The 27,875-nt window shown below is 47.6% G+C and overlaps 1 protein-coding gene across 1 annotated transcript; it reads right to left on the bottom strand.

Moving 5' to 3' along the window:
* Positions 1–24,962: 24,962 nt before the first annotated feature.
* On the bottom strand, positions 24,963–27,658 carry LOC147959930 (uncharacterized). The gene is made up of 2 exons (XM_087533045.1): positions 27,020–27,658; positions 24,963–26,144 (listed from the first exon to the last, which is right to left on the bottom strand). The coding sequence occupies exons 1-2, from the start codon at positions 27,656–27,658 to the stop codon at positions 24,963–24,965; spliced, it is 1,821 nt and encodes a 606-aa protein (XP_087389171.1).
* Between the last annotated feature and the right edge of the window lie 217 nt (positions 27,659–27,875).

Genomic DNA, 27,875 nt, shown 5'->3' with positions numbered 1-27,875 from the left:
GCCTTTTCTAGTACTCTGTCAGGGGGAATCGATCACGAAGGCCTTCTACATCATCCTTGCTACCTTCCGACGATGTGTGATTAGTTTACCACAGACCTATGGGTCCATAGCTAGTAGCTAGATGACTTCTTCCCTCTCTTTGATCTTCAATACAATGTTCTCCTCGATCTTCTTGGAGTTCTATCCGATGTAATCTTATTTTGTGGTGTGTTTGTTGGGATCCGATGAATTTTGTGGGTTTATGATCAGATTATCATTGAAAGTAATTGAGTCTTCTATAAACTTTATTATGCATGATTATGATAGCCTCATATTTCTCTCTGATCTACCCATTTGGTTTTGCCAACTAGATTGATTTATCTAAAGTGGAGGAGGTGCTTTGTAATGGGTTCAATCTTGCGGTGTCCTCACCTCATGACAGAAGGGGTAGCAATGCACGTATTGTATTGTTGCCATTAATGATAAAATGACCGGGTTTATTCCTATTGCTTGAGTTTACTTTGTCTACATCATGTCATCTTGCTTAAGGCATTACTCTATTTGTAGTGAACTTAATACCATAGATACATGTTGGGTAGTGGTCGATTGGTGGAGAAATAGTAGTAGATGCAGGCAGAAGTCGGTCTACTTTTCATGGACGTAACACCTATATGTGTGATCATTGCCATTAATATCATCATAACTATGTGCTTTTCTATCAATTGCCCAACAGTAATTTGTTTACCTATCATATGCTATTGTTTCGAGAGAGAAGCCTCTAGTGAAACTATGGCCTTCGGGTCTACTTTTATCATATTATAAAAACTAAAAATACCTTGCTACAATTTATTTATTTTTATTTTTATCTATCTATCACTATCAGAATTAATCCTTGAAACTAACGAGTTCAAGGGGATTGACAACCCTCTTGCCCGCGTTGGGTGCAAGTATTTGCTTTTGTGTGTGTAACTGTTGTAGAAGGGAATTTGCGTGGTTCTCCTATTGGTTCGATAACCTTGGTTCTCACTAAGGGAAATACTTATCTCTACTATACTGCTTCACCCCTCCTCTTCGGGGAAAATCTCAACGCAGTTTTCAAGTAGCATGTAGCTGGGTCGTAAATGGCCTATATGCAAGCATGTCATCACTAGGCCTATCATGTGTCAGCCCGCTAACTTTTGACTAAGTCAAGTGGGCCTTAAGCAGGCCTTTGACCAAACAACCTTTTTAACTAAACGTGTTTGTTTGGGCCGTGCCACGTGTCTGTATGGCATAGGCACATGCCATCCATTGGATAGGCGACACTTGTTCCAACAAAGAGATGAAGTGTTGCTCCATTGCCGAAGGAGAAGCAGACACGTGAATGATTTTCATTGGTCAACGTCGTTAATGGGTATCGGATACGGAATCTGCACCCCATAGCTTAACCATGATCTGTTTCAGTGGCGGTCACGGATCGGTTACCCTCAACAAAAATACTTCGATGAAGCACCATTCCCTATCATGGAAGTGCACACTTCCATGATGAAAAAGTGATTATTTTCATGGAACACATCTATGACAACACAAATATGGCTATATTTATTCTGTCAAGAAATAGTCATAGATATGCATGGGTAACTAAAATGTGACCTACTATGATAAAAGTGTATCATCACATATGTGTTTTTTGTGTAGCGATGGCCTGGCGCGGGCAGGGGTGTCGAATCGTGATCAGACACCTCCTCCATTATCGGGTTGTTGTTGCTCACCCCAGTGAGATTTGATAACCCACAAGTATAGGGGATCGCAATAGTTTTTGAGGGTAAAGTATTCAACCCAAATTTATAGATTCGACACAAGGGGAGCCAAAGAATATCTGAAGGTATTAGCAACTGAGTTGTCAATTCAACCACACCTAGAGATTAAATATCTGCAGTAAATTGATTAGTAGCAAAGTAGTATGATAGTTTGATAATAGTAGCAGCAGTAACAGTAACGGTAATAGTGATAGCAATAGTTTTGTAGCAAGTGTAACAGTGAGGATAGCAGTAGTAACTTAGCAGGAACAATATAATATAAATTCGTAGGCATTAGATCGGTGACTTGTTGGATGATATTCATCATGAGATAGTTATAACCTAGGGCGATACGGCACTAGCTCCAGTTCATTGATATAATGTAGGCATGTCTTCCGTAAATTGTCATACGTGCTTTATTAAAAGAACTTGCATGACATATTTTGTCCTACCCTCCCGTGGCAGCGGGGTCCATATTGGAAACTAAGGGATATTAATGCCTCCTTTTAATAGAGAACCGGAACAAAGCATTAACACACGGTGAATACATGAACTCCTCAAACTACGGTAATCACCGGAAGAAGTCCCGGTTATTGTCACTCCGGGGTTACCGGATCATAACACATAGTAGGTGACTATAACTTGCAAGATCAGATCTAGACCATGGATATAATGGTGATAACATAAACGGTTCAGATCTGATATCATGGCACCCGGGCACAAAGTGACAAGCATTAAGCATGGCAAAGTCATAGCAACATCAATCTAAGAACATAGTGGATACTAGGGGTCAAGCCCTAACAAAACTAACTCGATTACATGATGAATCTCATCCAACTCCTCATCGACCAGCGAGCCTACGAAAGAATTACTCACTCCCGGTGGGGAGCATCATGGAATTGGCGATGGAGAAGGGTTGGTGATGACGAAGAACAGAGATCCCCCTCTCCGGAGCCCCAAACGGACTCCAGATCTGCCCTCCCGAGGAAGAACAGGGCTTGGCAGCGGCTCTGTCTCGTGGATCGTGATAATTCTTTCTCCCTGATTTTTTTCTCCGAAAATAGGATTTTATAGCGTTGGTTTCAGGGTCTGCGGGGCCACCAGGTGGGGACAACCCACCTGGGCGCGCCAGGAGAGGGGGGCGTGCCCTGGTGGGTTGTGCCCACCCAGGTGCCCCTCTCGGGTGGATCTTGGCTCCATAAATTCTTATTTATTGTATAAAAAATCCTTGCAAAGTTTTGTTCCATTCCGAGAACTTTCATTTCTGCACAAAAACAACATCGTGGTAGTTCTGCTGAAAACAGCGTCAGTCCGGGGTTAGTTTCATTCAAATCATACAAATTAAAAACCAAAACAAGAGGAAAAGCGTTAGGAAAAGTAGATATGTTGGATACGTATCAACTCCCGCAAGCTTAAACCTTCGCTTGTCCTCAAGCAATTCAGTTGATAAACTGAAAGTGAAAAAAGAAAAACTTTTATGAACTCTTTTGCTCTTCTTTGCATAAATAAGCTTAAACAACACCCCATTTTTCAGCAAACATTATAACTAACCATGCCGACAATAACTCTTAAAGATTATATTAACTCATATCAATGACATAATTAGCTAACGAGCAATAATAAGACATCTCGAATGGCAACACGTTGTCAAAACAACCATGATATAATATGACAATAGTGATATCTCGCTAGCCCTTTCTGAGACCGCAAAACATAAATGCAGAGCACCTCCAAAGTCCAAGCAGCGACTAAACATTGTAATTCGTGGTAGAAAAGATCCAGTCATGATGCACCCAACATTAGATACACACAATGCATAAGTCATGACAGCTGTGCTCTCTCAGTTTCTAGCGCTTGTTTTAGATGGTGATGACACAACATAAAAATAAATTGATAGTCCCTTCGCAGAGAGAAGCAGTGATTTGCAGAGGTGCCAGAGCTCAAATTTTTAAAGCAGAGATAAATGATATTTTGAGACATGCACCCTTCTCATTTACTTCACGACTATCAGTTATCAATATCTCCCATGCTAAACAGGCTACTGGCGGTTCCCAAGCGATAAAAGCAAAGGTTTTGACTCCATTGGGAGTTTTTGTTTGATTATTCGAGCGATTAACTCTTTTTCTATTTTGCAGTTTGGGACTGGGCATCCCTATTACCGCCCTTTTCTCGTGCGATGGCGAGTGCATAAACACTCGACCTAAGAATAACCCGCTTAGCATGGATGATACCGACTGCCTCCTGTCGTTCCATGAACGATCCAGGCACACAAAACAAATATTTTTTAGAAGTTTTTTAGAGGTGGCACATGCAAATTTACTTAGCATGGCAGGGCAATACCACATATAGGTAGGTATGGTGGACTCATCTGGAATAACTTTGGGTTCAGGGTTTTTGATGTACAAGAAGAATCCCCACTTAGTACAGGCGAAGGATAGCAATTAGATTGAGAAGCGGCCAGCTAGAGAGCAACAACGATCATGATCATGCATTATGCGTAAGTAACATTGGACACTAGCATGAGTAGGATATGAACATCATGAACATAAATATCATAAAGGCTATGTTGGTTTTGATTCAACTACATGCATGAACATGTGCCAAGTCAAGCCACTCGAGCATTCAAAGGAGGATACCATATCATCATACTACATCACAATCATTTTAACGCAATGTTGATATCCAAGATAAATCATTATTCACTCCTAGCTACTTATGCATGGCATGAGAAACTATAATCTCTAATTGTCATTGCAAACATGTTTAATCATAATGGGCTGAATCATGGATGCTAGCTTAAACATATTTACACAAACAGAACAAGTCGAGTTCATACCAGTTTCTCTCTGCCACGGCCAGTTCATCGAATATCGTCATTATTGCCTTTCACTTGCATGACCGAACGATGTGGAAATAATAATAGTGAAAGAGTGCCATGGACTAAGCTGGAATATGCAAAACATTTTATTCAATAGGAGAAGACAAGGTAAAATGGGCTCTTTATTAGACCAACAGTTATTCATATGAGAGCCACTCAACATTTTAGTCGTGGTCTTCTCCTCGGTACAACTTGAATAAAAGAAAAGAAATTCATAGAAACACACTGAAATATTTTTGGAGTTTTTGGTTTTCTTGAACAAGCAAATAAAAGGAAAAGCAAAAACGAGAAAAACTATTTACACGGGAAAGCTCCCAACAAGCAAAAGAAGAACAAGGAAATCTTTTTGAGTTTTCTTTTTATTGCTACAGCTAAGCATGCATAGAAAGTAAACTAGCTACAACTATTTTTTTTGGTTTTTCTAAAGTTTTTCAAACACACAAGAAGAGATCAAGAAAAATAAAATTTAAACACGGATGATACAATGAAAAAGGGGTGAACACCGACAAGATGAATAAGTGAACATGAATGTAATATCGGTGAGAAACACGTACTCCCCCGAGCTTAGGCTTTTGGCCTAACTTGGTAATAGATCAGAAGTCTGGATGGTAGTAGGGGTACTGAGGAGCGGGCATCCACTGATCCCACTACAGAGGCTCCTCCTGTGCTGCCTCCGTAGCAGCCTGAGCGTTCCGGTAGGCGATGATGTCCGCATGCATGATCTTATATCCGCCCCTCGCAATAGAATCAAACAAGGCAGGGGCAGACAACGGAATAATATCACGAGTTTCAACACTAAAGACCAGGTTATAAGGAATAGGAATGTCAGGATAATCCTGTGAAAGAAAATGATTGTGTTCCATGGCCGCACAGTCTAGATAAACCTTGGTCAGAGGGTAATCGTGAGGGCGTATCCCAACATTAAAGTGGGCCGCCAAGCGAGTAGCATGAATCCCTCCATGTATTTTACCCTGAGATTTATTAAGATGGAGGCGACGAGCCACAATAGCTTCCAAGCTATAAGTGTTGTCGCCCTCTAGTGCACGACGCAAAACAGCAAGGTCTGGTGAGCTGAGCGCTCCCACCTTCTCCCTAGCAAGGAATCATTTTGCAATGAAAAGTGCAAAGTAATGAACAACAGGAAAATACAAGGCAACGGAAGTGGTAGCTGACACCCTCGCATCTCCCACTGTCAAAGTGCGATAAAAGGCCTCGAACCCAGCCGGTCTAGGCTCGGCTAAGCTCCCATCAGAAGGGATCATGCATATGTCACAAAATTCAGTAAGTGGTATCTGATGGTTTTTAGCATATAAATCAAAGCTAACTTCAGGAGGATTATTCCTAGGCAGGAAAGTAAAGCTCTAAACAAAAATGTTTATGAGAATTTGGTGTTGTTCACACTCATCTGTGATGAAGTCGGTGAGACCGGCATTAGCAGCATATTACATGAACCCATGAAGGATTCCATCCTCTTCCAGGAACAGGGTGTGCGGCCATTCACATGGCCGTACCTCCGCCAACCTCCGAGGATGGAGATCACTATCAGATGACTCCCCAATAACACCCTTGGAGTTCTTCTTGGAGCCAAACTTCCTAAAGATATTCATGGTTTTCCTATGAACAAAATTCTGAAATTTATTAGCCCACAAAGTTTTCTCAACAAAACTTCACAAAAATGATACCAACTACTCATAGGAATACAAAGAGGCCATAGCAAGCATTCAAACTACTTAGAACACTAAGAATTCAACATGCAAGCTCATCTATAGCAGCACCAAGAGTAGCTAATTATTCAAAATATAAACCACTAAAACAAAAATTAATTGGACAAACGGTGGAGTCACATACCAAGCAACAATCCCCCGAAACAGTTTCGGAAACAGAGCTTCGAGCAAAGAGATCGAAATCTGCGGGCTTGAGGGCAAGAACACGGGAGAGTGAGAAATGGAGATTTTTTTTCTGGAGGTAGGTGATGATGTGGTGTAAAGAGATAAGTGAGGGGCCCACATGGGACCCACAACCCACCAAGGTGCGCCCACGTGGGTTGTTCCCACCTGGTGCACCTCCCTCTGATGTTATTTGCACAAAAAATATTAAATATTCAGAAGAAAAAAATTGTATTAAATTTTCAGGGCATTATGAGAACTTTTATTTTTGGGCCATTTTTTATTGCACGGGAAAATCAGAAAACAGACAAAACATGACATTTTATTTTATTTAACTAATAAAAACAGAGAATAAAAAGTAGGGACAGAAAGTAGTGCTTACTAAATTCAGCAACTTCATATCGTTAAAAAATGATCCATTAATAAGGTTGATCAAGTCTTATTAACAACCACTTTTGATTAGCATGAAACCGAAGAACTTTCGTAAATCACTAAGTTACCTCAATGGGGATATGAATGTCCCCAACAATAAGCATTTCATATTTCTTTTTGACAGTAGGTAGAGGTATTTGAAAACTTTCAATAGTGATTGTCGGAGATTTTTCAATAACATTAATACCATTCACTTGGAATTGTTTCTTCGGAAAGTGCACCATATGCTCATTACCATTGATATGAAAAGTGACCTTGCTTTTATTGCAATCAATAACAGCCCCTGCAGTATTCAAGAAGGGTCTACCAAGGATAATCGACATGTTGTCGTCCTCGGGCATCTAAAGTATAACAAAGTCAGTCTAAATAGTAACATTAGCAACAACAACAACGGGCACATCCTCACAGATACCGATAGGTATGGCAGTTGATTTATCATCCATTTGCAAAGATATTTCAGTAGTTGTGAGTTTATTCAAATTCACTAACACCAGCTCCTAAATCACACAAAGCAGTTTTCACATAATTCTTTTTGATGCAGCAAGGTATGGTTGGTATTCCCGGATCTCCAAACTTTTTAGGTACTCCATCTTTAAAAGTATAATTATCAAGCATAGTGGATATTTCAACTTCCGGTATTTTTCTCTTATTTGTGATGATGTCTTTCATATACTTTGCATAAGGAGGCATTTTCAGGATATCAGTCAAGCGAGTACGCAAAAAGAATGGCCTCGGCATTTCAGCAAAGCATTCAAATTCTTCATCATCGTTCTTTTTAGTTGACTTAGGTGGAAAAGGCATAGGTTTTTGAACCCACAGTTCTCTTTCTTTACCATGTTTTCTATCAATGAAGTCTCTTTTATCATACCTTTTATTCTTAGGTTGTGGGTTATCAAGATCAATAGGTGGTTCTATCTCAACATCGTTGTTTGGTACTTTATTATTTGGTTGAGTGTCTTCATGAACATCAGCATTATCTTTTTCATTATCACTAGGTGAGTGTTCCTTACCAGACTTAGTTTTAACATCAGAGATAGAAACTTCATTATCTATGTCAGGAGGTTTCTCTATTTCAGGTTCACTAGGAGCACGCAAAGTCCTATCATTTTTCTTTTCCTTTTTCTTTTTAGAAGAACTAGGTGCACTAGTGTTGGCTCTTTGTGAATCTTGTTAAATTCTTTTTGGGTGTCCCTCAGGATAAAGTGGTTCCTGAGTCATTTTACCTCCTCTAGTTGCTACTCTAACAGCAAAGTCATGCATATTATTGTTCATTTCATCAAGCAATTCTCTTTGAGATTTAGCAACTTGTTCTAACTGAGTTTGAACCATAGAAGCATGCTTTCCAACACCTCTAACATCATTTGATATTCTAAATAACAAGTCACTCAAGCGAGCAATCATATCAGAATTGTATTTCAGTTGTTTCATAACATTTGCATTGAAGTGATCTTGTCTAATATAATTTTCAAACTCATAAAGGCATTGACTAGGATGCATATTGTGAGGATTGCCATTATCATTGAACTTCATAAGAGAATTTACCTCTACCACCTTAGGCAACAGTGGTGTATTAAGCCCATGTATTTCTTCAATAGGAGGTAAAATTTTAATATCCTCAACTTTAATACCTTTTTCCTTCATAGATTTCTTTGCCTCTTGCATATCTTTAGGATTGAGATATAATATACCCCTCTTATTCAGAGTGGGTTTAGCCGGTGGTTCGGGAAGAGTCCAATCATCACAATTTTTCAATATGTTATTCAATAATTCTTCAGCTTGCCCAACAGTTTGTTCCCTGAAAACACAATCAGCACAACTATCTAGGAAGTCCCTAGAAGCATCGGTTAGTCCATTATAGAAGATATCAAGTATTTCGTTTTTATTAAGAGTATGATCAGGCAAAGCATTAAGTAATTGGCAAAGCCTCCCCCAAGCTTGTGGGAGACTCTCTTCTTTGATTTGCACAAAGCTAAATATTTCGTGTAAGGCAACTTGTTTCTTATGAGCAGGAAAATATTTTTTAGAGAAGTAATAAATCATATCTCGGGGACTACGCACACAACTAGGAGCAAGAGTATTGTACCAAGCTTTAGCATCACCCTTTAACGAGAAAGGAAATAATTTGAGAATAAATTAATAGCGAGTTTTTTCATCATGAGTAAAAAGGGTGGCTATGTCATTCAACTTAGTAAGATGTGCCACTACAGTTTCAGTTTCATAACCATGGAAAGGATCAGATTCAACCAAAGTAATTAACTCTGGGTTGACAGAGAATTCATAATCCTTATAATCAATAAAGATAGGTGAAGTAGCTAACTTAGGATCACATTTCATTCTGGCATTCAGAGATTTTTCTTTATACTTGCATAATAATTTCTCTAGATCATCTCTATCCCTATAAGCAAGAATATCTCTAGTTGTTTCTTCACTCATAACATAACCTTCCGGTACCTTAGGCAATTCATATCTAGGAGGGCTAGTTCTAGCATATGTTTTAGGAGATTCAGTTTCAGGCTCATCATCAGATTCTACAACATCATATTGTATAACACTAGCAATTTGTTTATCAAGAAATTCACCAAGTGGCACATCATCATTATCAAGCAAGGTACTAGCATCATCATAAGCATTATCCACAGCAGAAGTAGCATCATCAATAACTTGCGACATATCAGAATTAATAACATGTGGTGGTGTTACAAGTTAATTTATAACAGAAGGTGAATCTAAAGCAGAACTGGATGGCAGTTCCTTACCTCCCCTCGTCTTTGAGGGAAATATCTTAGTCTTAGCATCCTTCAGATTCTTCATAGTGATAATGTGATAATAATCCCAAGTGACTCAACAAATATAGCTATGCTCCCTGGCAACGGCGCTAGAAAAAGGTCTTGATAACCCACAAGTATAAGGGATCGCAACAGTTTATGAGGGTAGAGTATTCAACCCAAATTTATAGATTCGACACAAGGAGAGCCAAAGAATATCTGAAGGTATTAGCGGTTGAGTTGTCAATTCAACCACACCTGGTGATTAATTATCTGCGGAAAATTGATCAGTAGCAAAGTAGTATGATAGTTTTGATAATAGTAGCAGCAGCAACAGTAACGGTAATAGTGATAGCAATAGTTTTGTAGAAAGTGTAACAGTGATGATAGCAGTAGTAACTTAGCAGGAACAATATAATATAAATCTGTAGGCATTGGATCGGTGACTTGTTGGATGCTATTCATCATGAGACAGTTATAACCTAGGGCGGTACGGCACTAGCTCCAGTTCATCGATATAATATAGGCATGTATTCCGTAAATAGTCATACGTGCTTTATTAAAAGAACTTGCATGACATCTTTTGTCCTACCCTCCCGTGGTAGCGGGGTCCATATTGGAAACTAAGGGATATTAATGCCTCCTTTTAATAGAGAACCGGAACAAAGCATTAACACACAGTGAATACATGAACTCCTCAAACTACGGTAATCACCGGAAGAAGTTCCGGTTGTTATCACTCCAGGGTTACCGGATCATAACATGTAGTAGGTGACTATAACTTGCAAGATCGGATCTACAACATGGATATAATGGTGATAACATAAACGGTTCAGATCTGAAATCATGACGCCCGGGACCAAAGTGACAAGCATTAAGCATGACAAAGTCATAGCAACATCAATATAAGAACATAGTGGATACTAGGGATCAGGCCCTAACAAAACTAACTCGATTACATGAGAATCTCATCCAACTCCTCACCGACCAGCGAGCCTACGAAAGAATTACTCACTCCCGATGGGGAGCATCATGGAATTGGCCATGTAGAAGGGTTGGTGATGACGAAGAATGAAGATCCCCCTCTCTGGAGCCCCAAACGGACTCTAGATCTGCCCTCCCGAGGAAGAACGAGGCTTGGCGGCGGCTCCGTCTCGTGGATCGCGATAATTCTTTCTCCCTGGTTTTTTCTCTCCGAAAATAGGATTTTATAGCGTTGGTTTCAGGGTCTGCGGGGCCACCAAGTGGGGACAACTCACCTGGGTGCGCCAGGAGAGGGGGGCGCGCCCTCATGGGTTGTGCCCACCCAGGTGCCCCTCTCTGGTGGATCTTGGATCCAGAAATTCTTGTTTATTGTATAAAAATCGTCGCAAAGTTTTGTTCCGTTCCGAGAACTTTTATTTCTGTACAAAAACAACACCATGGTAGTTCTGCTGAAAACAGCGTTAGTCTGGGGTTAGTTTCATTCAAATCATGCAAATTAGAGTCCAAAACAAGAGGAAAAGCGTTAGGAAAAGTAGATACGTTGGAGACATATCAAGCTTGCCGGCAAGCCGACCTCTATCCACCGTGCACGAAGGGCCTGCTAGTCGGCCGCAAGGCCGGCGAACTCATGCGTCTGCTCCATCGAGAGGCTCTCTCACATCACTCTAGAGCTCATAGTCATGGCAGAGATGGTGCACGGAGGAGGTGGTGCCGTGTAGATCGTGCCGGACATGGTGCAGTGCGTATCGTGCCAGGCGTGACCAGTAATCGGGCATCGGCCAGGACAAGTGTCAGACTGTTTCAATGCACTGCTGAAGGGAGTTTCTTGGTTGCCACTCATGTTTAATGCCTACAGGAAAATGGATAGGCATCCGGTTTGAATGTGGTAGATAATTGTTCCAACCCATCCAGTGATGTCTCTCCGGCGTTGAACATGTGTGAATGGCAGCTCCAGTGACGGGTCATGTCTGCTCTGGGCCAATGTGAATGTGATGTGGCAAGTGGAAGTGCGGTCGCACGGGAGAAAGCGCAGGCGTGGGAGATGCTTTTGGTTGAGACCAGGTGTCGGACGGATACATAGTGGCAATCCGGATGCCCGCAGACCCCCCATGGTTTGCGGGATTTCGGACAAGCGGACGCATCCGCGAGCAATGCGGCACTGCGTTGGATGGTTTGCAGCGTCCGGACAACTCGGTCGAGACTGTGGGCAGTTTGAGGGTCCTCGTTGAAGACGCCCTAAGATTTTGTTTTTCACAGGAACTATGTAAGACACTATGACCTACACATCATTATATTTCTGTTCAACTAAATTCTCTAAACACATAAATGAATATTGCTCCAGGTGTGGAATTACGGAGGATGAAATGCACATGATTTTCCTTTGCCCTTTCTCTAAAGCTACTTGGTTTGCTCACCATGGATCATTAAAACTGAAATCCTAGCTGCAACTAATCATTCTATTCTTGACATGATTACAATCTTTGCTTAACTCAGGCCACACTGATATTAATATTTCTAATTTATATACATTTCCGTGGTGCCTTTGGAAATCACAAAATGATGCTCTCTTTGCTATGAAATATTGCAGGCCCACTCAGGTGTATGCGACGACAAACAAAATCATTCAAGGAATCAAATTTGAAGGAAATACCCCAGCTGAAGATCATGATGCACATTGCTTACAAAACTAGCTTCTGCAGCCAGTGATACAAAATTTGGAATCGTTTGCAGGCAATACAATCTTCTTTGAGGCTGCATGGGAGTTAAAACCATCCAACACTTCTAAACAAACATGAATTGGAGTCTTCATCGAGGTTCAAAATAATGAGCACATGCAACAACTTCATATCGTGGCAATATCCCCTTCTGCTTCTTCTCCTCTTCAAGCCAAGAATTTTGGTCTGATGCTTTCAACTAGGTTGGCAGACAATATCCAAGATCCACACTTCTACACAAATTGCTAAGTGCTTGCTTCGGAAACAAAAGCGACATACATTCTCTCTGCTCAAGGTCACTGGCACAACAGACCACTACTAGCCCATATACAATCAATTATTCTTTCCAGCAAAGACACACTACTCACATTCACAGAGGAAACAATGTCAAGGCTCATCATCTTTCAAGGCTAGCTTTAAAAGGACAAAATGGACCTATATTGTTCCATTGCTTATGTTGTCCATGCAAGAATTTATTCAATCAAGGAAACCCTCTCTGTATCCAGCGTGTTTTTTCACGCTTGTCTCTGTAAATGTTCCTAATTCAATAAAATATTTATGTTCCTTTTTTATAGTTCTAATTTGTTAGTAATTTATGCTCTATTTAGATATTGAAATATGGTCCCAAATTGTACCCGCTTGGCATTGGATTTTACCAGAAAATAAAAATAAGAACATTCTATAGTGTGACTTACGTGTGGTTTCTGTTTTCTCGTCTAGGACGCAAATGGCCATATGTTCTGATGACATAATGTAAATATTCATGCTATAACATACACGACCTCGAATACTCCCGGGAAAGCATACGATCTTCTCCGGATCAAACAATGAAGGTGTTTCAACATCGTTGTTCCCCCTGGGCCTGGGGCGTTGTTCTTGGAGTGGCTACCAGTCAGAGGGACCAACATGCGTGTGGATGGTGGAAGACAACAATGTTTGAGTCGGGGCTTCTATGGCAACGACAGTGGGGTGAGCGATGTCGGGATCGCAGCATGGTTGTGGTAGCCGGCTCTTTTCTGACGTGTTTATGGGTCTGTTTGTTATCGTAAAGTCGGAGCTGCTACAACAGCGGGTTCAGGCGGCAATGAGAACGCGCGGCGGGTGGTTTGCAAGATGGTATTATGCAACACTAACCTTACATAGTTATCCTTCGTAGCTCTCCGGCAGAATCGGAGTTGTGTTCTCTTTGTCGCGGGTGGCTGGCTGATTGGCATGGATCCTAATGTGACTTCGCATGACCTCTACATCATGGGCGGGTTTGGGGGTTGTCTACGGTGAAGTTGAAGTTGCCTCCTCATATAGAAGGTACGACGATGACGCTTGCTCAAGGACAAGTGTTGATGATGACACCTTTCGATGCTGGGTGAGATTTTGTTTGTAGAAAGTGGGTGCGATATCTTGTGTGCCGCTTCATAGACTATGACGTTTTTCATATGTTTTTTATTAATTAATTGAACAACTTTCTTTTTAATTAATAGATGAGCTAAATTATCCAACTCTGTTTGCAGGGAAGTATAAGAGCAACTCCAACAGGGCGACCCAAACGGACGCACGCTTGTCCGCTTTTTGTCCGTTTAGATCGGCCAGGCGGACGTGCGCGTCCGCATTTTAAAATGGGTCGGCTTGACCGCCCAACGGGGAGGCCGACCCAAATGTGCCGCCGTGGAAAAAAAACAAGTTGCACAAAATAAACATAAATAAATATAATTAAACATAAAGTGGCCGGTCAAACGCCTGCCAAAGTCCACCTAAATCTAATAAACATTAAATAAAACATTAAAAAAAGACTGCGCCCGCCTGCTGCCGCCCTGCACGCTGCCCTAGACGTCATTGGCCTTGCTCTTGCCCTCGCCGTCGACGCCGCCGTCGTCGGTGAGGTCGATGAAGACCGGAGCAGGGCCAGCCACCCGAACGCCGCCTGGTACGCTGCCAAGGCAGCCTCCTCCGGCGTCTGCTGGGGCGGCGGCATTGCAGTAAGCCGCGCGCGCTCCCCTCCTCCTCCTTGAGCCGGAGCGTCTCCGCGTCGCATTGGAGCATGGCCTCGTAGCGCATCTGCTTCTTGTTGTCGGCCTGCTCCTGGCAGAGTCAGTGCTCCTTCCATCGCTCGAGGTGGGCCACTTCCTCCTCCGGCGTCGCCGTGAAGTGGACGAGAGGCGCACTCACCCACTCGCGGTACTGTCCCGTCCAAGGGTAGGCCTCCTCCGGCCAAGTGGGTGGAGGCGGGAGCGCTTACGCGTCGGCTCTGGCTTCGGCTTGGGTTGGACGGGCGGCGACGATGGCGGTGGCGACACGAAGAGCGGGGTGTGGACGGAGTCCCCCGCCACCGACAGGGCAAGGGCTTGCTCCAGCCCATCCTAGTGCGCATCCTTCTCGAGGCGGCTAGCCTCCGGCGCGTGCTGCAGGGCCTCCTCGAGGGCGGCTTGGTACTCTGCCTCCGCCTCCATGTCCTCCGGCTCTATGTGCGGGGGCGGCGGTGGGAACGGCGGCGGGACGGTGTCGACACCCGAGCGCCGTTCCTCCTCGTGTTCGAGGGCAAACCACGCCTCCCAGTTGGGGGAATTGGCGGCGTACTCTGGCAGCCGACGCTGCTCCGGCATGAGCTGCGCGCGGCGGCTGCGCACCTCGTCGTCGTGCGCCCGCTGGGTACGCGGAACCGCCGCACCGGGATCCGCTGCGGATCCAGATGCCAATGGTGCGGCAGCGTGACATCGGGGTACGACAATGGCTGTCCGTACTCCCAGTGCCACCGTGCTTGGTGCAACGGGATGTGCAGGCGCCGGCGACCAGGGCGAAAACGTGTCGCCGCCGGAGGAGGAGGGGGAAGGGGGCACGGGAGGACGAGGTGTCGGGGGTGCCCTTGCCCTTGCTGCTGCCGAAGAGGCCCATGGGCGCGCTAGGGTTTGCGGTCGCCGGCGAGGAAACAAAGGGAGTGGTGGGGGCCAAATGTGGACGGAAGAAGTGGATGAGGCCGACCCTGCCGCACACGTGGTTAAAAAAGGGCGTTTCCAGTGGCTGACGCGTGGGCCCGCTATCGGTGGTTGTCATAAATAAGACGACCGGTGGCGGTTGGGTGGCGGCCAGGCGGGGACGCGGCGGACGGCGAGGAGACGCGCGGCGCGTCCGCGCTGATGCATTTCAGACGCCATTTTGGGCTGAAAATGGATCGGCCCGGATGCCAGACGGACACGATCTGAGTTTGGGTCGGCGCGTTAGACCACCATTTTTATCCATACCAATCTAAATGAACGCAAATGGGCGAAATGGATCGCTCCATTAAAGTTACTCTAACATACACTACACATTTCAAAACCTTTCAGGAAAGGGGTGACTTCCAGCGAAACGATGCATGCATGCCGCTCCCTCGTGAGACTCCACTTTTTGGTATGTCGCGGTTTGCCAGTGCACAAACAACCGGAACCTGGTGATCCAATGCTGGGAAAGAATTGAGTGAGACTAAACGAGTCGATCTTCAGCCGCTGGCCTGCCAGTGCAACAGTTGCATCCTTTTTGGCGCACCCTGGGCCCTGGCAAACGAGACCGGGTCATGAGTTTCCAAGGCATGCCGTCGCTGTTCAGGCTGGTTCACTTTTTTTTGCGATTAGAGAGAGGCGCGCCTTCCAGCTCAAAAAGAAAATAAAGAGAGATAGGCGCTCTTAGCTGTCACGTCTTTGAGGGCTTTTCCCAAAGGAGAAAGCGCCGAAATGCACGTGCATGCATGTCTGCAGAGGACTCGACTCTCTTCTTTTTCTCTCCTTTTTTCGTTTTCCATGTTTTCTCTCCCCTTGTTTAACTATTTTATTAGTTGGTCACATATTTGACCATGCAAGGTGACAGCAAGAAAACACGAGGGACGATCCCTCTCTTTTTGTCAGCCGTCAAAGCAACTCTAATAGAGTAGCCATTTCAAAAAAAAAAACTCTAAGACAGTAGCCACAAATGACCCATCACCGTAATAACCACCGTTTGACAACTTTGATCGAAAAAGTCAATCCAGCAGGTCGCCATCCCTCGCGCAACTGGCATAATATTTAGAGACTGCTTAAAATCAAGCCCGCAAGACTTCATATTTGACGGCTGTGGGGATATTTGGAGGAGAGCTCCTCCTCGGCGCTCGTTGGGCCGCCAAATATTCATCAGTGACATCGCTCGATCGGTTGCCCCTCTGCTCGCTTGCCTTGTTCATATCGATTGGGTGACATCTGCTTGCTCGCTCGGAGGAGAGATTTGACTTGGCTAAAACACACTAGAGAGGTTAACCGATGGACCAATTGGCCGGTCACCCGTTGACTTTCCATAAAAAACAAAAAGTAGAAGATAAAAAAAAATCCTGAATTTTGAAGAAAGTTCAAGAATTTGGTAAAAGTTTGTGAACTCATGAAATGTACACAAATTAAAAAAAGTTCAAGAAATTTAGAAAAAGTTCATGAAAATTTTGAAAAAAGTTCGCAAACTCGAGTTTGGAAAAGGTTCGTGGATTTGAAAATTTGCGGTTTGAAAATAGTTCAGGGTTTGAAATAAGTTCATGAGTTTGGAAAATGTTTGTGGGTCTGAAGAAAGTTTGTGGATATGAAAAAAAGTTCAAGGATTTGAAAAGTTTGCGGTTTGAAAAAGTTCATGGATTTGAAAAGTTCAAAGGAGTTTAGGAATTTGATTTTTGTGTGGATTTTTAAATAGTTTATGAGTTTGGAAAAAGGTTCATGAGTTTGAGAAAAGTTCACTGTTCGAAAAATGTTCAGGAATTTTATAATTTCATGGTTTGAAAAAGTTGATGAATTTGGGAAAAAGTTCACGCATTTATAAAATGTTCACGAATTTTTCAAAAGTTTGTTTCTTGGAAAAGTTCAAGAATTTGAAACAATATATAGAAAAACAAATTTGCAAAACAATGGTGATTTTGAAAAAAAATATGAGTTAGAAAAAACTCATCTATTTTGGAAAAAAAGTTTGTAGAAATTGAAAATAATTCATGCATTTGAAAAGTTCATGAAATTTAAAAAGTGAAAAAATGAAAAGAAAGAGAAAAATGAAAAATACAGAAGTAGCAAAGATATAGAGGAAGAAGACGTGGCGGGTCGTGCCCTTTCCCCTCCTCCAATTATCACAGCCGCCGGCTAAACTCAGGCGCGTTCCCAATCCGACGCAGGAGCAGAAATGCCGATGAGGTAAAACAATCCCCTTTTTGCCTTGTATTTGTGTTGGTTCAATTGAATTCGATGTGGTCGTGGAAAAACGGTGCACAATGTACAATGTTTGAGGTGTACTGAGGATTTTGTGAATTTTGGGGGATCGAGGTCAATGATAAATTGTTTCTCCATAGTATGATGTGTGATTCCCTCTAGACTAACGATTTCAATCTTGATGTCACACTGTTGTCGCATTTTGATCAATTGGATGTTGAACGGTCAAGATACAGAATTTGATAAAATCCAACCCTTCGACTCATCAAGGAAGAAAGCAATTTGGGATGTAAATTACACCACGGATGAGGATACATCTCTTAGCAATGCCACCGTTGACCAATATGTAAGGAATTTTGTTATTTTTTAATTCCCACATTTGCATCACTTTAGTATTTTTCATCTATTTGAGAATTTTGTTTTTTAGGATAATATAGACCAAGCGAGGTACTAACAATTGGCCAAATCGAATGGCAAATTATTTTGCCTCCAACATTGTTGTAATCTGCTGGAAGGCAACGATAAGTGGAAACTAAGGAATGATGTGGCCCCTTTAAAAAATGGGTACTGTAGCAAATCCTCTTCGGAGATGGATGACGATGAAGATGATGTTGATGGAGAGGAATGGGTGCCTAGTCCAATTCCACCATCTAGCATGGGTTGGTCTGACCAGAGAGAGGGAGCGAAGGAGATGCTCAAGAGACAAGATGAGTTGGATGTGATGAAAAATAAGATAGACGGCTTCGTGAGTACAATGAACGAGTATGCGAAGAAGAGGAAGCAAGAAAAAACGAAGATGGAGGAGATGAAGATCCAAGAGAAGAGGACGAGACACGATTCTATGCTGGAGAGTAGAGTGTCAAGAAGAGATGGAGGCGCGTAGGCTTCAAATGATGTGAAACGTTCAATTTTGGAGGCAATCGAAGTTTTTGAATGAGAAAATAAAAAACGGAGGCCGAGACATGGCGAACCGTGACCATGGGAGATCATCAAAGAGTACTTCGGACGTGTGCAATAAGCTCGCCGGCGGGTGCTGCTAGCACGGCAAGGGCAACGAATTGCTACAACCAGCTTTCGGCGGGGGCTACGACCACGATGGGTAACGACCACATTTGATTGGTGCTAAACTGATTGTGCATGGCGGAGCCGACAAGAGCGCACCACTCGAGCAGGGTGCGGGCAGCGACGAGGCACAGTAGAGCCCTCGATTGCGATGGTTCTACAAGGGAAATGGGACGATACGCTGATGTTGCGTGGTGTATGGGCATCAGGGAATAGATCACACAGTTTCCATCCCCTCAATCGGACGCCTAGGAGTTGACCAGGCGAAAGTTTAGGCCCGCTACGGCGTACTTGGTATTGCTTTCAATCCTGATTGATGGTGTTGCTCTCAATCCTGATAGAAAGGATACCATATCCTGAAAATTCACTTCTGGGACGAATATTCGGTAGGTACGGCATACATGGCACAGTTCGATGGCCTAGTTTTCATCCCAACTTCTCCCACAATCTAGAGGAACTGGGCTCCTTCAAAATGCAAGTTTTCACTTGGCTTAGAGCATCTCCAGCTGTTCGGCCCCCAGGGCGTCTAAAAAGAGCCCCCTGGGGGCGAGCCGGCGCTAGATTGACGCGTGGGGGCGAGCGGGTTCCCAGCCGCTCGCCCCAGGGTCGTCCCACATGTGTATTTTTTAATTTGAAAACATTTAAATTCGGCAAAGTTCGACCAAATTCGGCATAAATTCGGCTAACTTGACATTCAATTTCAACATGTTCGGCGTTTATATAAATTATTTTTTAAAAAAAGACAACTACGGGGCGAAGAAGTTGTTGAGCGCTGCGAAGTCGCCGCCGTCCTCGTCGTCGTCAGCGGCCTTCTCCTTCTTGATGGCACGGCCGCCCCAGCTGCTCCCCTGCCCGGCGTCTCCAAGGCGGACCGGTGGCAGCGGCGCGTCGTCATCGTCGCTGTCGTCGAGGACGACGACGCCTCCCTCGTCCCGGCCGCGGCGTCGGGCTTTGAAGCGCTCGAAGGCGGCGATCTGGCGCTGCAGCTCCGTCTGAGCTCAGTCGTCGCGCGCCCACTTCAGGGACGCCTCGTCGTCGATCTCCTCCTCCTTGACGCCGCCGGCGAGGCCCGGCTCCCGCTTGACGGCAACGAGCCCCGGCTCCATCTTCGGTTTGACGAAGCGCGGAGGTGCCGAGGAGGAGGCGCACTGGCCGCCCTCGTTAATGACGATGTCGGCGCTGCGGGCGCGCCGACCGAACCGCGTCTCCGCGGCGGGCTCGGGCTTGACGCCGAAGAGCGCCGGCGAGCCGGTAGAGTGGGAGGAGGAGGAAGAGCCGAACCTCCTCGGCACCCACGGCCCGGCGCTCCGGCTGGGGGGGGGGGGGACGGGCGCCGCGGCAGGGTATGCCAGCGGTTGCCGCCCTCGAGGTACTCCAGCACCCCGTGTAGTGTGTGGCCGGGGACGCCCCACTAGAGGCGGCAGCCGTCGCTGTTCTTGATACTCCCCACCACCGGCGCCCCGTTTGTGGACGCCAGCCGTTGTGCCTGCCGCCGCTGGAAATACTCCGTCCACGCCGCGTTGTTGTCGGCAGCGTACTGGGGGAGGGCGCGCTACTCCTCAGTCAGGGCCGACCGCACGCGGTCGACCTCGGCGGCGAAGATGTCAGGGCGCGCGTCGATGTCGGGCACCGGGGGGATGGCGACGCCGCCGTTGCTGAGTCTCCACCCCGTTGGTCCACGCGCATGTCCGGCGGCACCGGGATGTTGGCCTCGAACAGAAGCCACGCCTCCGACGACTGGAGCGAGCGGCGTCCGAAGCCGTTGGCCGCCGCGGCGTCGCCGGGGAAGCGTTCGGCCATCGCTAGAGAGGGAAGGGGGGGAGGGGAGGACGGGGAAGATAGAGCTCGGCGGCGCGGACAGGAGAGAGCAGAGCTCGGCGGCAGCTGGTTTGGGCTCGGGGTGGTGTGGCCAGCGGTGAGGGGGAGCGGCGGGTCTTTATAGCCCACGCTGTGTGTACGCGTGGCGGGAGGGGAGGCATCGCCGCGCCACCCGTGACGTGTCGGCCCGTGAGGAATCAATGGAAGGCTGACCGGCGGCAGCCTTGCCATTGATTCCCTGTGGGAAACCGAGGCGCTCTGAGGGAAGACGAGGCGTCGTCTCGCTGACGCGGCTGGCCCGCGACTCTTTCGCGCCAAAACCGTATGCCCCGGCGCCCCTGGACGCCCCCCAGCGTGCCGGGTTCGGTCTGGGTCCGCCGGCGTCAGTTTCGGCCCAAGCCGGCGAAAAACGGGCTACTGGGGGCGCGACTGGGCCAATTTTTTACGGCGGCACGGCAAAAACGTTTGGGGAGGGTCTGTTGGGCGCGCGGCTGGTGCTCTTATCATTCAAAACCGTGTGTGGACGGCGAACCGGTTACAACATTAAGGATGGCCAAACTGCGTGCTTTGTCCCCTATGCAAACAAATCTAAGTGTCCGCCACCCATCTTCTCTTCCAGTGTAGATTCACTGCTCACCTTTGGAACGAGGTGGTCGCCTAGCTCGCCATTTATGACCACTCGCCACTGACTTGGCGCCATGAAGACACGGTTCAAGATTGGTGACTTAAGACGATCAACACCGGAGGGCATATCAAGAAAGTCATTGTCTCTAGTTTGATGTTTGTCATGTGAGAAATGTGAAATGAGCGGAGCGCAAGAGTCTTTCGTAACACGGCTTCACCGACGACCATTATTGTTGTTAAGATCAAAGAGAAGGCTCATTTTAGAGCGTTGGCAGGAGTCAAACATCTAAGTGCACTTATGCCACGAGAGTCGTCTTTTATTTTTGCCGTTTTGCAGCTTTTGTCTAAACCTTCTTTTAATTAATGAAAATAGTAAGTCGGTGGCGTTTTGGCATATATGAGAGCGCGCTCCTAGTTTTCTAAATGTGTTCTAAACATATTTTAAAATGTCAAAAATATTCAAACAAAAACTTGACGTGTACATCCCGATATTGTACATGCTTACAAAGTCGTTTAGCAAAAACCGATAATTTATGTGTCGCGTGTAAAAAAGACAAAATCCGGTGTTAAAAAATGCTTTTCACAAGACATCATTTTGTCTTTTTTACACAAGCCATAAAAAATGTCGGTTTTCTCCAAAACTTAAAGTACACACATATAATGTCGAGATGTATGCGCCAAATTTTTGTTTGTAATTTTTCACACTTTGAAATATTTTTTTCGCATACTGGAGCGCGCTCTCGGGAGCACCAACGGATTTTCAGTTGTTTGCTTTGTTTTAAAAATAAAGTTTAGGCCCGCTGAACGGCGCCGCGCAGCCCTTTCTGTAATGGTTGCCTTTTTTTTAGGGAACTGGTAGGGTTGCCGATCAGCAATGATCTGTTTGTCAGCGCTTCATTTGCGGCCTGCGCGCACGTGCTGCATGCATGCCAGCCCGACGTGCGTGCACTCGCTCCTCTCTCTCATCTTCCGGATGACGCGCGCCAACACATATGGGCCGGCACTGTCGCTCTAGTTGCCCCCACCACCTGAATTCGGCTCCCCGGCCCGCCGTTGTTGGTTCGATACATCTCCGCTGCCCTCGTTTCCGTCGCATCCTAAACAGATGAGCGCCAGCGACTGCCCCGGCCCGATGACCTCTCAGCACTTTTCCCGTCACGCGCCACCGTACGGTTCCCTCGACCAGAGACGACGCCGTTGTTCACGAGCCACGACCATGAGCAGCACACATAATAGCCGTCATCCACTTAGTATTAGTATAACCAATCAGCTTTTCTATTGATGGGGTCTTCCGCCCTTCCTCTCTCTAATTAGCTATATATAGAGAGACACACCTAATCCACAAATATACTACTACGAGTTCATCCAAATTAATAGGGACGCCCACACTCCAACAAAACTGACACCAAGTCTAAGAGCTAGCAGTATGGCAGCTGCTCGTCCGGCGCCGTTCGTCGACGACAATGCTGCTCAGCAGCTGGAGCGGCGGCTCCACTTCCACGCCGCCGTATACGTGCTGCTCGGCGCCTCCTATCTCCTCCGCGCCGCCGTCCCTCGCCTGGCCGACAGCCACCTCGCCGCTGGCATGGCGCTCTGGGCGGCCGCCCTGGCGCTCGCGCTGCTGTCCTTCCACCTCCGCCGGTTCCCGATGGCGGCCATGGCTGCCGCGCGCATTGCGCAGGTCGCGCTCAGGGCCTTCTTCTGATCGAAGCTTTGATTCCAACTGTCGGACGGAGAACAAGAAGCTGGTGCACCTGTGTTGACTGTACTAGTATATACTCAACATTATGAATATTCAATTTCGACAAAAGTGCAATGCCCAACTAAAATGCTCGGGACGGGCGGGCAGGTTGAAGCCCCCAAAGCACGATAAAAATTCGAGCAAACATAGTACAAGGCACATTATGCATATTCAGTTTCTCAATACTGCGGCTCAACTCTTTTTTTCTCGAATACACATAAGTATGTGTATCATTCATTAAAGGAACAAGGGGATAGGCATCCCAGAAACTCCACAAGTTTACATAGTTACTTACGCGGACTGATCCGTTCACGCCCACGCCCACGCTCCCGATCTAATTTAGTTACTCATGCACTACCCACAATGCTAATCCCGCTAAGAACCCATCAAGGTCCCCTTTTAGTAGTCCCGCTTGCCTCCAAGCCCCTCTTTCATTGTCGATCCTCCACGTGAGATTGCCCAGAGACGACGTTGCTCAATTGAAAATGATGTCGTTTCGGTGCGTTCAGATCTCCCATATGCCCAGAAGACCCATAGCACGGTAGTTCCTTGGTTGGTCGCCCCTCCGCTCTTGCCTTGCGCACCAATATCCGAGCATCTCGCCATCCAGTGGTTCAAACTCCGGCCTCCCACTTGCCAAGCTAAACCGATGCCACAGCTCCTTAGAGAAAACACAACCTAGAAGTAGATGATTAAGGCTCTCATCGTGTTGATCGCAGAAAGGATTGGTGCGGCAAGCCGCGCCGAGCCAGTATGTCAGAAGTCCAACACCGGTTTTTGAACGCAAGCCATGCGAAAAAATGGCACCGCGGCGGTGCTTTCGATTTCCACGTAAACGCGGTCGTCAGCCAAACTTCAAGGCCGACGAACTTGGCAATGCATGCCGACTGAACTGAGAAGCATCCTTCCTTCTCCCAAGCCCACCCAATTCTTTCCTGGACGTCGGTGGTAAGCTGTACCTCCGCCACTCTCGGCCAAAGGTGCAGGAACTGTTGTATCGCGGTTACAGTGAGGTCCGGGCCAATGTCCTCTACCCATGCACCATTTGTCAAGACAAGACGTCCGCAACCGATCTTGTGTCCCTGCCGCGCTTCGGTATTTTCTTGTATATCAACGATGCCAACTTACAGATTCGGTAGCGGCCCATCCACCTATCCTCCCTGTTGGAAATGAGAGTTTTGGCAATGCTACACGGTGTAATGATCGGTGCATAGTACACGTATATATGGAGTATAAAGTGGGCCACAGCCTCAACTATACAATGACTAGGAGGTGGGCCGAAGTATACAATATACATGCACAAACCATATGTTCAACACCCTCCCCCCCCCTCCCGCAGTCGAAGCGTTGCCGGAGACGCAAAGACTGGACCTGAACTCCTCGAAAATAGAAGTAGGCAGTCCTTTCGTCATGACCTCGGCGAACTATTATGCCATCGGGACGTGGAGGACCCGGATGCGCCCGAGAGCCACCTGCTCACGAACAAAGGATATGTTGAGCTCAATGTGCTTCGTTCGATGATGGTGGACCGGGTTGGCGGACAGGTACACGGTAGAGACGTTGTCGCAGTAGACGAGAATGGCCTTGTGAACATCACAAAGCAACTCCTGGAGCAGCTGACGAAGCCAAGAGCATTTAGCAACAGCGTTAGCCACTGCCCGATACTCTGCCTCGACACTCAAGCGGGAGACGGTGGGCTATCGCTTGAATGACCAAGAGATCAGGGAAGGCCCAAGGTAGACACAGTACCCCGAGGTGGAGCATTGTGTGTCCGGGCAGCCAGCCCAGTCCGCATCAGAGTAGGTGACGAGGTCGGTGGAGGCGGAGGCCGTCAGCGTAAGTCCCATGGACGGGGCGCCGCATATGTAATGGAGGATACGCTTCACCAGGGTCCAGTGAGAGTCGCGCGGAGGATGCATGTGAAGACAGACCTGCCGAACAGCATACTGCAAATCGGGGCGCGTCAGAGTCATGTACTGTAGAGCGCCCACAATGGAGCGATAGAATGCCGCATCGGATGCGAGAGAACCCTCCAGAACGGAAACCTTGGCCTTGGTGTCAACGGGCGTGGGAGCGGGCTTGCAGTTAAGCATGCCAGCATGGTCAAGAAGCTCATGAGCATATCACTGCTGGTGCAGGAAAAACCCATCTGGCCGTCGAACCACCTCGATGCCAAGGAAGTTGTGCAGGGGGCCCAAGTCCTTGAAGGCAAACTCATCGCGAAGACGAACAGTGAGCCGCTGAAGGAGCGCGACAGTGGATGCCGTCAGGATGATGTCGTCGACATATAGCAGCAAGTAGGCCGTGTCAGCTCCGTGATGGTACACGAAGAGGGACGCATCGGAGCGAGTGGATGTAAATCCGAGCGTCTGCAGAAATGCAACGATGCACTGGTACCAGGCCCGGGGTGCCTGCTTCAACCCATAAAGGGAACGAGAGAGCAAGCACACATGGTCTGGATGTGTGGCGTCGACGAAGCCGGTGGGCTGCTCACAGAACACCTGCTTAGCAAGGTGGCTGTGCAAAAAGGCGTTGGAAACGTCCAACTGATACATAGGCCAAGCTCGGGAGACGGCTAACTGAAGCACGGTGCGGATCGTGCCTGGTTTAACAACTGGGGCAAAAGTGTCGGTGAAGTCCACGCCCGTGCGTTGCCGAAAGCCTCGAACCACCCAACGAGCTTTGTAGCGCTCGAGAGTGCCATCCGGACGAGTCTTGTGCCGAGAGACCCACTTGTACGTGCTGATGTTGGCCCGAGGCGGCCGAGGGACAAGCTGCCAGGTGTGGTTCCTCTGGAGAGCAGCGAACCCTTCCTGCATTGCAGCGAGCCAATGAGGATCCCAGAGGACGGCTCGAGCTGGCGATGGGAGAGGGGATGGCTCAGAGACGGAAGCAGCGAGAAGATACTCATCGCTGGTGTACCGCGTGCTCGGACGGAGAGTGCTAGCCCGAGAGCGAGTCATCGGGCAGGGCAGCGGGTGTGGGGCGGCGGCGGGCGATGGCGAAGAAGAGCCCGCCACCGCGAGGCCGCTGCGGGCGAGGCCGTGGCCGAGACCGCGGGAGACGCCGAGAGGGGCACCGGGGACGCCTGAGGCATCGCGACCGTCGGGGACGTCGACGGCGTGGTGGGAGCCGGGGACGCCAAGGGCGTCACGGGCGCCGGGAGGTGCGATCCCTGAGGCAGCCAAACGGGGAGAAGCTCGACCCGTGGCGCGGGGGGCACCCTCAAAACTAGGAGGCGGCCCAAGAGGAGCACGCGGGCGGCCGTCACCGGGAACGGGCAAAGCCACAACATCTGAAGGTACCTGCTGAAACGGAAAAATCATCTCATCAAAATAAACGTGTCGAGAAGTGATCACCCGATGTGAGATAGGATCATAGCAGCAGTAGCCTTTGGTGTTGGGGGCATAGCCGAGAAAGATTCAGGCCACGGACCGAGGTGCGAGCTTATGCAGAGTAGTGGAAGCGATGCTAGGGTAGCACAGGCAACCAAAGATGCGGGGCTCAACATAGGAGGGTGGCATGCTGAACAAGAGGTGATGAGGTGCAAAATTCCCGCGAGTGCGACAGGGACAAATGTTGATGAGCAGTGAAGCGGTGGCAAGCGCATCGGGCCAAAACGTGGTGGCACGTTGGCGTGAAAAAGGAGGGTGCGGACGCAGTCATTAAGAGTGCGAAGCACATGCTCAGCACGGCCATTCTGTTGCCAAGTGTATGGGCAAGTGAGACGAAAAATCATGCCGTGTGTGGTGAGAAGGTTGTGGATCGCAAGATTATCAAACTCTTTCCCGTTGTCTGTTTACAACGCATGGATGGGATGCCCAAACTGCATGGAGACATAAGAGTAGAAAGCGGTGAGAGTGGCAACAGCATCCGACTTTCGCCGCAATGAGAAGGTCCACACATAGTGCGAAAAATCATCAAGTATGACAAGATAATAAAGATAGCATGTGTTACTTGCGATAGGAGAGGTCCAAACATCACTATGAATTAACTCAAATGGGTATGATGCAACATGCGAGGAAGTGTTAAAAGGAAGACGAACATGTTTGCTGAGACGACAAGCATGACAAGTGTGATCGGAGATCTTATTACATGTGAAGGAAAAACTCCGAAGAATATGACGAAGGGTGGCGGTGTTGGGATGGTCGAGACGAGCATGCCAAAGGTCCACTCCGACGGAAAGCGCCATGGGTGCAGCGACGGAGGAGGTGGATGAGTGGACCGGGTAGAGCTCGTCGGGGCGGTCACATCGGTGGAGCACCATCCGAGTACGGGCATCCTTAACAGAAAAGCCAAACATGTCAAATTCCACGGTGACAGGATTTTCATGTGTAAGAGAACGAACGGAAACAAGGTTTTTAATGATGTCAGGAGAGACAAGTACGTTAGAAAGATATAATGGCATGGAGTTAGATGGAAAAGCAGCATGACCGACATGAGTAATGGGCATGGAGGAACCGTCGCCCATGGTAATGCAAGCAGCGGTGTGAATGGGGTGAGCTGTAAGAAGGTTACCGGGGTTGGCGGCCATGTGAGCCGTGGCTTCGGTGTCCATGTACCAGTCGCCACCGCCAGTGTACTGCTGCAGCGTGGGGGCGGTGTAGAGGGCCACTAGAGGCGCGGGGTCCCAAGGCGCCGGCGGGAGGGCCGGGGCCGACGGCAGCGGCTGGGGAGGCGGCGCCGCGATGAGCGGCGGGTACCCACCAGCAGACGGCGGCAGCGCGGGTGCGTACGGCTGAGGAGCCGCATGGAACGCCTGATGAGAGGTCGGGCGGGCGCCGAAGAAGCTGGGGACGGGGGCGCGCGGCACGGGCATGGAGTACGCGTGAACGACCCCTGTCCAGGGGTTCTGGCCGGCCTGCCAGGGCGTCGACGGGAGCGGCTGCTGCAGGTGGCACGGTGCCCCGCCTTGGGCGGCCGGCTATTGCTGTTGTTTCTTGCGGCCGCCGCGGCCACGGCGGCCACCGCGACGCTCGATGGGGGGCGGCGGCGGAGCCGGCTGCGGCTGTGGGTAGGGAAACACCGGCGGCGGC

The sequence above is a fragment of the Triticum urartu genome, chromosome 7A, assembly GCF_056163025.1.
Source record: "Triticum urartu cultivar PI428250 chromosome 7A, HENAU_Tu73, whole genome shotgun sequence".
Lineage (NCBI taxonomy): Eukaryota > Viridiplantae > Streptophyta > Magnoliopsida > Poales > Poaceae > Triticum > Triticum urartu.
The sequence above is the reverse complement of the archived record's forward strand: the minus strand, read 5'-3'. Positions and strand labels throughout refer to the sequence as shown.

Excerpts from the sequence above, each read along its gene's own strand:
- LOC147959930 (XM_087533045.1), bottom strand. The coding sequence starts at position 27,658 with ATGCCCGTGCCGCGCGCCCCCGTCCCCAGCTTCTTCGGCGCCCGCCCG. Across the intron at positions 26,145-27,019 it reads CTGCACCCATGGCGCTTTCC|GTACCTTCAGATGTTGTGGC; the intron begins GTCGGAGTGGAC and ends CCGTTTCAGCAG.